The sequence below is a fragment of the Erinaceus europaeus genome, chromosome 10, assembly GCF_950295315.1.
Source record: "Erinaceus europaeus chromosome 10, mEriEur2.1, whole genome shotgun sequence".
Taxonomy (NCBI): domain Eukaryota; kingdom Metazoa; phylum Chordata; class Mammalia; order Eulipotyphla; family Erinaceidae; genus Erinaceus; species Erinaceus europaeus.
In genome coordinates, this window is record NC_080171.1 from 28,633,586 (window position 1) to 28,646,535 (window position 12,950).

Consider the following 12,950-nt stretch of genomic DNA (forward strand, 5'->3'; position numbering starts at 1 on the left):
CTCCAGCATTTGCTGCTGTTACCTTTTCTGGTGTATGACATTCTCACAGGAGTGAAGTGGTATCTCATTGTCTTTATTTGCATTTCTCTGACAATCAAAGATTTGGAGCATTTTGCATGTGTTTCTTGGCCCTTTGGATCTCTTTTATGGTGAATATTCTGTCCATGTCCTCTCCTGATTTTTGGATGGGGTTATTTGTTTTCTTGTTGTTGGGTTTGACAAGCTCTTTATATATTTTGGTTATTAAACTCCTGTCTGATGTGTGGCATTTGATGTATGGCATGTAAAGATCTCCCATTCTGTGAGCAGCCTTTTTGTTTGGGTAGTGGTTTCTTTTGCTGTACAGAAGCCTTTTAATTTGATGTAGTCCCATAGGTTTATACTTGCCTTAGTCTTCAGTATCTGATAGTTTCTAGTCTAACATCCAAGTCCTTGATCCACTTAGAATTCACTTTTGTGCTTGGTGAAATATAGTGGTTCAGTTTTATTCTTCTGCATGTTTCAACCTTTTTTTTCCAACACCATTTGTTGAAGAAACTCCCCTTTCCTCATTTAATAGTCTGGTCACCATTGTCAAAGATTAGATGTCAAAAAAAAAAAAAAAAAAGACTAGATGTCTATAGGTGTGGGCCCAAGTTATATTACTTAATGAGTCTCCCCCACCTTTTTTTTCACCTGTTTTCTTCTTCTCTTTCCTAATTTTTGCCTACAGGGTTATTGCTGGGGCTTAGTGCCAGCACTACAAATCCACTGCTTCTAGTGGCTATTTTTTCTTTATTTCTTTTTTAACCAGAGCACTGCTCAGCTTTTGTTTATGGTGGTGCAGGGAGATTGAATCTGGAACTTTGGAGCCTCAGGCATAAGAGTCTCTTTGCATAACCATTGTGTTATCTACCCACCCCATTTTTTCATTTTTTTTAAAGTTCATGTAATTTTTTAACTATCTTTTTTTATTATTATTGAATAGAGACCGTCAGAAATTGAGAGAGAAGGGGGGATAGAGAGGAAAAGAGGTAGAGCCACCTGCAGCACTGCTTCACCACTCATGAAGATTTCCTCCTGAAGGGAGGACTGGGGACTTGAACCTGGGTCCTTGTGCATTGTAATGTGTGTGCTCAACCAGGTACGCCACCCAATCCCACATTTTTTCAATTTTTATTGGATAGGAAAGAGAGAAATTGAGAGGGGAGGGGAAGATAGGGAGAGAGAAAGATAAGACACCTGCAGACTTGTTTCACCACTGGTGAAGTGACCCCCCCACACATACATACCCTTGCAGGTGGAAATTGGGGAGTTCAAACCAGGATCCTTGTGTGGGTCCTTGCATTTTTGTATGTATGTTTCATCTGATGTGCTATTGCCTGACCCCTCTTCTTCTTTTTTTTTTTAAAGAACATCTTTTTATTAATTAATTATTGGATAGAGACAGAAATTGAGAGGGGAGGGCAAGCTAGAGAGGGAGAGAGAAAGATAGATACCTGTGGTCCTGCTTCATCATTCATGAAGCTTTCCCCCTACAGGTGGAGACCAGGGGCTTGAACCTGGGTCCTTGCACATTGCACTAGCACCTGGCCCCTCACCTGTTTCTTAGATCATTTATTTCTCTTTTTCCCCTTTCTTGACACAACTGTCTAAAAATCCTAACTTGCCTCATTCTTTTTTAAAAATACTTATTTATGGGAGTTGGGCGGTAGCACAGCATGTTAAGCGCATGTGGCTCCAAGTGCAAGGACCAGCATAAGGATTCCAGTTTGAGCCCCCGGCTCTCTACCAGCAGGGGAGTCCCTTCAGAGGCTGTGAAGCAGGTCTGCAGGTGTTTATCTTTCTCTTCCCCTCTCTGTCTTCCCCTCCTCTCTCCATTTCTCCCAGTCCTATCTAACAACGACAACATCAATAACAACAACAATAACTACAACAACAATAAAAACAGCAAGGGCAGCAAAAGGGAAAATAGATAAATAAATAAATATTTTAAAATAATAAATAAGTAAATAAATAATACTTATTTATGAAAAAGAGAGACTTGGTGAGAACCAGAGAATTACTCTAGTACATGTGCTACTAGGGACTGAACTCAGGACCTCAGGCACAAGGATTCTAACACTTTAAAAAAGATTTTTTTAATATTATTTATTTATTATTCCCTTTTGTTGTCCTTGTTTTTTCATTGTTGTAGTTATTATTGTTGTTGATGTCGTCGTTGCTGGATAGGACAGAGAGAAATGGAGAGAGGAGGGGAAGACAGAGAAGGGGAGAGAAAGATAGACACTTGCAGACCTGCTTCACCTCTTGTGAAGTAACTCCCCTGCAGGTGAGGAGCCACGGGCTCGAACCGGGATCTTTATGCTGGTCCTTGCACTGTGTGCCATGTGCACTTAACCTGCTGTGCTACCGCACAACTCCCAATGATCTAAGACTTTATCCACTGTCTATCACTCTCTCCTTGTCTCATATAAAACTGTCATACATATAAACTAAATCTTAAAACAAAATTAGATGGGGGTGGGTGGTGGCGTACTTGGTTGAGCGCACGTTACTATGTGCAAGTACTCAGGTTTGAGCCCCCAGTCCTCACCTGCAAGGAGAAAGCTTTGTGTGTGGTGTAGCAGTGCTGAAAATGTCTCTCTGTCTCTCTCCCTATCTCCTCCTCTCCTCTCAATTTCTGGCTGTCTCTATCCAGTAAATAAACAAAGATAATTAAAAATGTTTTTTAAAGGTTATAAGCTTATAAAAATTTAGTCGGGGGTGAGGAGATGACTTAACCTGTTGAGCATATATTTTACCATGCACAAGGACCCAGGTCCAAGTCCCCAGATACCACATAAGAGCACACGCAGGGAGAAAATTACAAAACCAATGGAGCAGTGCTATGTGGCGTCTATTCTTCTCCATCTTTCTCTCTTCCTTTCTGTCACTCACCCTCTATTAAAAACAAACAAACAGGGGCCAGGTGGTGGCACACTTGGTTGAGTGCACATGTTACAGTGCACAAGGACCCAGGTTCAAGCCACTGGTTCCCATCTGCAAGGGGAAAGCTTCACAAGTGGTGAAGCAGTGCTGCAGGTGTCTGTCTCTCTCCCTCTCTATCAGCCCCCTTCCCTCCCAATTTCTGGCTGTGTCTATCTAGTAAGTAAATAAAGATAATAAAAAATTAAAACAAAAAAAAAAACAGAAAAGAACTTGGGAAGTGGCACAGTGACTACAGTATTGGACTTAAAAGCATAAGGTTCCATGTTCTATCCCTAACATTGCATGTTCCAGAGTGAGTGATCCTCTGGTTCCATGTTAAAAAATAAATAAAACTTTATCCCCGTGGTCCAGGAGGTGGCGCAGTGATAAAGCTTTGGACTCTCAAGCATGAGGTCCTGAGTTCGATCCCCAGCAGCACATGTACCAGAGTGATGTCTGGTTCTTTCTCTCTCCTCTATCTTTCTCATAAATAAATAAAATATTAAAAAAAACTTTATCCCCTCCCCTCAACTCTATAAGGGAGGGATAAAGAGAGAGAGAGAGAGAGAAAGGGAGAGAGAGAGAGAAACATGTGGTAGATGGTGGAGAGGCAGCTTACCAGTAGAGCACATTCCTTTTATGCATGTGGTGCTCTGGGTCTGAATACTAACACAGTACATGATAGAACAGTTCTGTTTTCTCTCTCATAAAATAAAAATAAAATTAAAATTAAAGGAAAGTTTTATCCTCAAATGGCTGAAGTTATGCTCGTATTTTTTTCTACAGAGGAATTTGGAAACAGCAATATAGATTTTTCTGTTTTTTTATTTTTTATTATTTAAAAAAATATTTATTTATTCTCTTTTGTTGCCCTTGTTTTATTGTTGTGATTATTATTGTTGTTGTTATTGTTGTCATTGTTGGATAGGACAGAGAGAAGTGGAGAGAGGAAGGGAAGACAGAAGGGGAGAGAAAGACACCTGCAGACCTGCTTCATTGCCTGTGAAGTGACTCCCCTGTAGGTGGGGAGCCGGGGGCTGGAACCGGAATCCTTACACTGGTCCTTGTCCTTCGCACCACATGCACTTAACCTGCTGTGCTACCACCCAACTCTGTTTATTTTAAAAGTTAATTTACTTTGGAGACAGAGAAATTGAGAGGAAAAATGTAGGTAGAAAGAAAGACAATGGTGGGAGTAGATAGTATAATGGTTATGCAAAGAGACTCCCATGCTTGAGGCTCCAAAGTCCCAGGTTCGATCTCCTACACCACCATATGCCAGAGCTGGACAGTGCTCTGGTTAGAAAAGAAAAGAAGAGAAGAGAGAAGAGACTTGGACTGGAGTTGGTGTATTGTATCAAAGTAAAAGACTCTGGAGTGGGCAAGGGTTCAGCCCCTGGAACATGATGGCAGAGGAGGACCTACAGGGGCCTAGACTGTTAGGTGGAAAATTATGTTACAAATGTACAAACTACTGTATTTTCCTGTCGGCTTTAAACCATAATCCCTCCCCCCAAAAAAGGAAAACAAGTGGAAAAAAGAAAAGAGACACCTACAACTCTGCTTCCCTCCTGCAGGTGGGGACCCTGGACATGAAGTGAGTACTTGAGCCTGGTAACGTTTGCTCTACCAGGTGTGCCATCGCCTGGTCCCTGAAACACACAAGGTAGTGTGTGTGGGGGGGGCATTTCTGAGAGCTCTGAGATTCTGGTCACATAGCAATAGAAATTAGGAGGAATCTAAAAGAGTGAATCCACACAGATGTAGAGTGGTCTTGGTGGCATTGAGAAACTGGTCCTGCTTGGGCATAAGGATCCAGGTTTGAGCCCCGGCTCCCCACCTGCAGGGAGTTGCTTCACAAGTGGTGAAGCAGGTCTGAAGGTGTCTCTCTTTCTCTCCCCCTCTCTGTCTTCCCCTCCTCTTTCCATTTCTCTCTGTCCAACGATGACATCAATAACAACAAGAATAACTACAACAATAACTGTAACAATAAAAACAAGGGCAACAAAAGGGAATAAATATTTTTTTAAATCTTAAAAAAAAGAGGGCAGGGATTGATAGCATAATAGTTATGCAAAGAGACTTTCACGTTTGAGGCTCCAAAGTCCCAGGTTCAATCCCCTGCAGCACCATAAACTAGAGCTGAGCAGTGCTCTGGTAAAAAAAAAAAAAGAAAGAAAAAGAAACTGGCCCTGCTGTCATCTCACTCTATTCTGTTCAGACTTACCCAGTCCTCAGTCTGCTCACTGAGAAGCCCTTGTCCCCAGGGCTGCCAGTCACAAAGAAAAAGGGAAGAGAACTGAAGTCATCAGAGGCCCCAGGGTAATATTCCAGCACCAGCTCAACTGTGCTCTGGTTTAGGTTTCATTCTCATAAAAATAATAAATCTTGTGCAGGGGTAGCTAGCATAATGGTTATGCAAAGCGATTCTCATGCCTGAGCTTCCAAAGTCCTAGTGAATCCCCTGCACCACTATAAGCCAGAGCTGATCAGTGCTTTGGTAGTAATAGTAACAGTAATAGTGGTCCGGGAGGTGGCACGGTGATAAAGCTTTGGTCTCTCAAGCGTGAGGTCCTGAGTTCGATCCCCGGCAGCACATATGCCAGAGTGATGTCTGGCTCTTTCTCTTGCCTCCTATCTGTCTCATAAATAAAGTTTAAAATATATAAAATAAAAACCCAGTAATACATCTTTTATGAAAAAAGAACTGATTTCAGTCCTCACGCGCCTGGACCTGGGGCAGGGTATGTGGAGGTGGGGGACGTGACAGTGGAAGTGGTGAGGCCCAATTTGGGGTGGGACCCGAGTGAGCTAGTTACTCCGCCTTCCCAGGAGGGGTCGGGCGAGTGGGTGGGCGCAAAGCGGCCGGGAGCCGAGAGGCGGGGCCCAGCAGGGGCCAGGAGGAGTCGCCTCCTGGGTGGGGTCGCGGTCCGGAGGGACGCGGAGAGGAATAGGCCTGGGGACCCCAAGGGGCGACGCCGGCCAGGGACATGGTTGAGGGGTGAGGGTAGAGGAGGGTGTGAAACCTCAACTAGGGACCGGGGCCGGGGCCACACAAACGAGGTGGAGAAGCGTCCAGGACAGCGATCCGGGAGGGGGCCCACCGGAGCGGGGCGGGTCCGGAGCAAGGGGGAGGGGTGCAGGGGGCAGGACTGGGGAGGGGTGTCGAGGCCGGGCGCCGGGATAGGGCAGGCACTGCCGCCTGGGTCCCGTGACGCCGGTGGGAGCGAGCGGGTCACGAGTGCCTAGTCTGCAGACCGCGGTGACGGCGACATGGCCTCGGAGCAGGACGTCCGCGCCCGGCTGCAGCGCGCGGGCCAGGAACACCTCCTGCGCTTCTGCGGGGAGCTGGCGCCGGGGCCGCGCGCGGCGCTGCTGGCCGAGCTGGAGGCGCTGGAGCCCGACGCGCTGCGCGAGCACTGCCGGCGCGCGGCCGCCGCTTGCGCGCGCCCCCTGGGCCCGCTGCCCGACCTGGCCGCGCGCCTCCAGCCCCTGCCCCCCGAGCGCGTGGGCAGCGCGAGTCGCAGCGACCCCGAGACTCTGCGGCTCTGGGAGGAGGAAGGTAGGCGGGCGGGGGTCCCAGTGATAGGTCGCCCCTTCGGGGGCAGGGTGGACGGGAGCGTGTGCCTGGAGAAGTTTAATTTGGATCACTTTGTGGACTTCTCCTTTCCCTCGTACCAGTCCGCAACAGGGGTGTGGGCCCCCTAAACGTGGGCATCCACCCCCGGGACGCGTTCCTTCGGGGAGTGCTTTGTGCAGGCACACGCTAACTGCCCAGCCCGCGGGCACGAATACAGAGGAAACCTCTTACACTTTATCCTTTGCCCTATCGCACCTGTGGGTGCAGGCGGAAGCCCTACTGCTCCGGAGGTAGATGTCGCCGACTCCCTGCCAAATAGTTCTGACTCCCAACCCTACCTTCCTTCGGAAGGGCCCAGGCTAGGAGTAACCTAGGTCGAGGTCTTAAGAATTTTTAAAAATTTGTTAAAATATTCATTTATGGGAGTCGGGCTGTAGCACAGCAGGTTAAGCGCAGGTGGCGCAAAGCACAAGGACCGGTATAAGGATCCCGGTTCGAGCCCCCGGCTCCCCACCTGCAGGGGAGTCACTTCATAGGCGGTGAAGCAGGTCTGCAGGTGTCTATCTTTCTCTCCCCCTCTCTGTCTTCCCCACCTCTCTCCATTTCTCTCTGTCCTATCCAACAACTACGACAACAATAACTACAAGGGCAACAAAAGGGAGTAAATAAATAAAATAAATATTAAAAAATATATATTTATTTATTCCCTTTTGTTGCCCTTGTTGTTTTATTGTTGTAGTTATTATTGTCTTCGTTGTTGGATAGGACAGAGAGAAATGGAGAAAGAAGGGGAAGACAGAGAGGGGGAGAGAAAAAAGACACCTCCAGACCTGCTTCACCACTTGTGAAGTGACTCCCCTTGTAGGTGGGAAGCCGGGGGCGTGAACAGGGATCTTTATGCCGGTCCATGAGCTTTGTGCCACCTGCACTTAACCCGATGCACTACCGCCCAACTCCCGAGGTCTTAATTTTTGAAGGGTTGAGGCAAGGTCAATTTAGGGTGGGGCTCAGATCCCGATAAGATCTGAACGTTGTCTAGAAGTTTCTGTCCACGGGCTACTAGAAGTCTCAGAATCCCAGGCGCAGCTGGACAGGCCCTATAATGAAGTGCTGTGGCAAGACTAGGAGTTCCTTCATGGCACCCTTTGCCCTCAGGTTTTCACCAGATCGCCCAGAACAAGGTGGCTGTGCTGTTGCTGGCTGGCGGGCAGGGCACTCGCCTAGGTGTGACGTACCCCAAGGGTATGTACCAGGTGGGGCTGCCCAGCCAGAAGACCCTGTATCAGCTGCAGGCAGAACGGATTCGGCGGGTGGAACAGCTGGCTGGTCAGCGCTACCACACCCACTGCACCATACCCTGGTATGTTCTCCATACTACATGGGGCCCAGAGTAACACTCCCCCCACATATAACCCCAAACCAAGACTTGAACCCCAGAGTAGCCCCAGGCAGAGCCCAGCATCACCCAGATTGAGACTTGACTTCCAGCCTCGTACTGGATCCTCTGAAAGTCCATCAGAGCCCTAAGGCTGGGGGCTTGGACAGGCAGCCTTGGCCTTGCCTCCCACACAGGTACATCATGACGAGTGAGTTCACACTGGAACCCACGGCCAAGTTCTTTAAAGAGCATGGCTTTTTCCACCTGGACCCTGACAATGTGATCATGTTTGAGCAGCGAATGCTGCCTGCTGTGACTTTCAATGGCAAGGCCATCCTGGAACGGAAGGACAAGATTGCCATGGCCCCAGGTATGCTGTGGCTCTGATAGGGAGGGGTCTCCAGACATCAGAATGTGATGCCAGGGGCTATGTGGCCCTGGGCTAGTGACCTTCCCTTTCTTGGCCTTGAATCTCATTTGTGTATGATACAACCTTACGACTACACAAATAACAGAGACCCACTTTCTCTTCCTCTTCTGTACCCTGGACCAACCTACTGAGATCTGGCTAGAGCCTGCCACATTGTCTTTCTCCTTCTGCAGATGGCAATGGGGGCCTGTACTGTGCATTGATGGACAACCATATCCTAGAAGACATGGAGCGCCGAGGAGTGGAGTTTGTGCATGTATACTGTGTGGACAACATCCTGGTGCGCCTGCCCGACCCAGTCTTCATTGGCTTCTGCGTGCTTCGAGGTGCCGACTGTGGTGCTAAGGTGAGCTGGCCAGGATGCCCTGAAGCCTGTCCCTGCCTGACTCTACTGCTGACGAGCTTCTGGCCACCAGCCCCACCCACGCAGACCCTCCTGTCCCCTCCTTGCCTCCCTCTGTGCTGTGGTGGCTGCAGGTGGTGGAGAAGGCTTACCCAGAGGAGCCCGTCGGAGTGGTGTGCCAGGTAGATGGTGTGCCCCAGGTGGTGGAGTACAGTGAGATCAGCCCAGAGATTGCCCAGCTCTGTGGGCCCGAGGGGGGCCTGCTCTACAGTGAGGGCAACATCTGCAACCACTTCTTCACACGAGGCTTCCTCCAGATGGTCACCAGGTATGCACAACAGGTGGCCTCTAACAAGAACTGCCAATTGCCATTCTGTCTAGGCAAGGATGCTACTGGGGTGCCCTGCATGTCTACTTGTGTGCCTGTTCCCCCCACCCCCAGGGTCCCCACTGTCTTGCCTGAATTGTGTCTTTCATCCTTATTCCCTTATTCTGCTACCCTCCAGGGAGTTTGAGCCCCTGCTGAAGCCACACGTGGCTGTGAAGAAGGTCCCATACGTGGATGAGGAGGGAAATTTGGTAAAGCCGCCAAAACCGAATGGGATAAAGATGGAGAAGTTTGTGTTTGATGTGTTCCCGTTTGCTAAGTTAGTGCAGACGTCATTTTTCTTCTTCCATTCTTGGTCTGGGGGTGGGCTGTTTAGGTGGTAGGAAATGAGTTGGGGAGTTGGGGGCCATGGCAGGCAGGTCTTGGGGAGAAGGCCAGGGGAAGTGCATCCCCCCAGGTGAAAGCAAGGGGGACATTTGGGCCAGTTGAGGTCCTTGGGATGTGGACTTTGGGGGACACCCCTGTGCTCCTTTCGAGATTCTCCCCAGGCCAGGTTGATGGCAGCTCCTAGCTACCTGGCTGTCAGTTTGGAGCAAGCCTGGGGTTCGGTGGGTGTGGGAGAAAGTCATGCAGCCGGTGTGAGGGGGGTAGGTCTCAGGCAGAGTCAGGGCCCATGGGGGCCAATGAATCACTGCCACCCTTCCCCAACTCTCACTGCCCTGGGTCCCTGAGCAAGATTTGTGTCACCAGCTCTTTTCCTTCCTGCCAGAAACTTCGTGGCCTTTGAGGTGCTAAGAGAGGAGGAGTTCTCCCCACTGAAGAATGCAGACTCAGGCGACAGGGACACCCCCTCCACAGCACGGCGGGCCCTGCTGGCTCAGCACTACCGCTGGGCCCTGAGGGCTGGGGCGCAATTCCTGGATGCGTGTGGGGCCCGGCTCCCCGAACTGCCCAGGTGAGTGTGGACACTAGGGTACCAACTGAAGGTGAGGATGACAGGACACACCCCACACCCTCAGGGCCCTGCCTGCGTGTCCAGTTGGCCAGACAATGATGGCTACAGCAGCCTTTGATCCACATCAAGCCAGGGGAGGTGGGGACCAACAATCTTTGACTCAACACTAAGAGTAGAAGGTAAACCCAGGCAGGATAATCCAAAAATGTTCACATAGGTCACTTTCATTGCTGGTGAAGAGATAGGAGGCTTCCATCTGACTGTGGGGAGTTGTCTCCTGAATCCGCTGCTCAAATGCCTCCTGAGAAACCTATGGGGGGGGGGCAGTTTGCTCAGGGTCTCAGCTATCCACAGAAAACAGCTGAGAAAAAGATTGAGGAGCTGGGCCAGGCACATTGTGCCCCAAGTCCTGGGGTAGGGTAGTGGGGGTGGTGTAGGGTCTGTACCCTTGAGTACTGACAAGTGGCTTCCCCAGCCTGCCTGGCAGTGGAGACCCTCCAGTCATCTGTGAGATCTCACCCTTAGTGTCCTGCTTTGGAGAGGTGAGCTACCCAAAGGGTTGGGCTTTCCCAGGTTATGGGACTGGGGCTGCTTGGTAGGGGGAGGGGTTTGCTGGGGGAAGAGACACCTCCATCTCTTTACTTCAGAGAGCCTAGTGAGATGTGTACTGGGTGTGGTGTCCCGGGGCTCCCTAATGTTCTGAGTGGCTTAGTGCTGGTCAGGCTCTCTTGGAGCCCATTGGGAGGAATGGAGGCCCTGGCCCTTCCCAGGTAACTTCTGGCCTGATCACACTAAAAGGGGCTCTTGGCTTAGACCCTTGAGGTGGAAACACCCACCCTTGCTTCTGGAAGCCTCTCTGGCCCCACTGCTTTCTGACTCCCAAGCAAAGATGGGACCTTGTTCAGGGGGCCAAAAAGTGAACACTGCCACGGGGACCTGCTTGTTTACAGGATCTGGAAACCTACCTGCAGGGCCGGGAGTTCCAGTCCCCACTCATCCTGGATGAGAACAGGGCCAGGGCCCTGCGGCCTTGACCCACTCTGGAGCCTGCCAACCCTGGGATCTGTGGTGGTGAGATGGCCTGCCACCTGCCTGTTGCAGATGTGTGTTTAGGATCCCCTGCTGCACCAAGCCTTTCTGCAAATGGACATGTGGGACCAGTCTTCCCTCACAGAGCCACTTGCTTTTAAAGGGCTGCCCCACCTCCCTGGCAGCTGTACCCACACTGGGATGAGGTTGGGGTACAACCACCCCACCCACCTAGCGTGCCTTGACCACAGCAGAGCTGGCTCTTCAAGCAAGGCCCACACACTCTAAATGGAATTCTTGCTTCCTGGAACCCTGACCCCTGTCCCCTTCTCAGGGTGCTTTAGGTAGCTACATGTGCCTCTCAAGAACCAGTGGGACCAACAGCAGGACCTCCTGTGGTGGTCAACAGACCTGAGACTGAACCTGGCAGGGAGTACCATCCCTGGTTGGTTGCTGGCAGGGCCAGGTCTTTGGACAGATCTCCCAGCCCTCCAGGGGGTGGGATACATTACTGCAACTGAGGCAGGAGGCCCTGCTGACTTCAGTCTCCTGTCCTGGCCTTACTATTCTGGGCCCAGTGCCTTAAGCAGGAACAGCTAGTAATACAAACCTCTCCTGCCCAGATGAAGAACACATAACACAAAACACCCTTACCTGCCTGGATTCAGTGATTCCCCAGAGAAGGGGTGGAAGCTGATAGGATGGTGGCTGTATCCAGGGATTTCAGCCTGGGCAGGGTACAGGGTCAGCGCCTAGCCACTGAGATGACCTGGCTCTGTGGACATCTCAGAACCACCTTTGCTCTAGGAATGTCTCCCAACTGCTCCACCAGCAGAGGAGTCAACCAAAGTGGCCACTCTGTCCTGCTCAGAGCCATCCTCACTGTCCAAAGTGGACAACCACAACCCCACAACCTTTTTACATGAGTGCACATGTGGGCAAACTCGTGAAACAACTCAATTATTATTATTTTTTTTTAATTTCCAAGCCATAAAGCCTAAGCATGAGATTGTAAACATCAGAATGACCCTCTGGACTATTCATTTCCTGGTTGCACACAACCTCTGCATTGTCATTATGGAGTGCCAACTGGAAACGAGTCCGGCCAAGTCACTTGTTACAGAAGTGACCTGGTGGCACTTTGCACTACTGGACAAATCTGTTCCACACCCTCGAGATTCCTGCTACTTTTGTAGCATTGCACACGCGCGCGCACACACACACACACACACACACACACACACACCCCAATTTCTAACCCTAGAAAGTCTCTGATGAGGCTGAAAATGGCTCAACCCCCGGTTGTTACAGATTGTGGGATTTCCCAATAAACACAGGTGCTCTGATGCTTCGTGGCCTGGTGGGTGTAGCTGAGAGTGTGGAGATTAGCAAGCAGGGGTTCAGTTTGGGTTCCATGTCCGCTACCCCCTAGACCGCGCAACTCGGGTGAGCCAAGTGCTCCTTGAGTTCTTTTCCTGAGCCCCCACATTTCCAGGAGTCCAGGCGCCCCCTCCAAGCCCATCGACGCCGCCTCTTTGGATGCTCACCCACAGTGGACCCGCAGACGGGTCCAACTACTCTCCGGTTCCTTGGAGTGGCGCCCTAGTTTCTCCCACCAGTTGCTATGGATTCCCGCCCGCCCACCGACTCGGCCTGGGTGTCCTCCCCCCTAGTACAGACCCACCAAGTCATCCCGCACCCCCAACCCTCCCATAGCGCTGCATTCTTTCGGGTTCCCTTCCCAAACCCCGCGAGAATCCCAGGGGCGAATACGGTGCTGCAGGCGGGGAAGTGGCCTAGACGCCGCTCCCTCTTGATTAGATCCTCAGCGTGAGGGCGCAGACATGGCCGGTTTAACGGCGGAAGAACTGGGAAGCCAGGTTGGGAACTGGTGTTAGCCAAGCACCTCCGAGGGGGCGAAGGTACCGTTACCTAGGCTGCACTCGTGCAAGATCTGC

General features: G+C 50.6%; 1 protein-coding gene across 1 annotated transcript; it reads left to right on the forward strand.

Annotated features, from left to right (window-relative positions):
* The first annotated feature begins 5,900 nt into the window (after positions 1-5,900).
* On the forward strand, positions 5,901-12,338 carry UAP1L1 (UDP-N-acetylglucosamine pyrophosphorylase 1 like 1). The gene is made up of 9 exons (XM_016187458.2): positions 5,901-6,511; positions 7,685-7,889; positions 8,102-8,277; positions 8,511-8,683; positions 8,815-9,008; positions 9,187-9,327; positions 9,778-9,963; positions 10,439-10,505; positions 10,914-12,338. The coding sequence occupies exons 1-9, from the start codon at positions 6,223-6,225 to the stop codon at positions 10,995-10,997; spliced, it is 1,515 nt and encodes a 504-aa protein (XP_016042944.2). The 5' UTR covers positions 5,901-6,222; the 3' UTR covers positions 10,998-12,338.
* Positions 12,339-12,950: the final 612 nt, after the last annotated feature.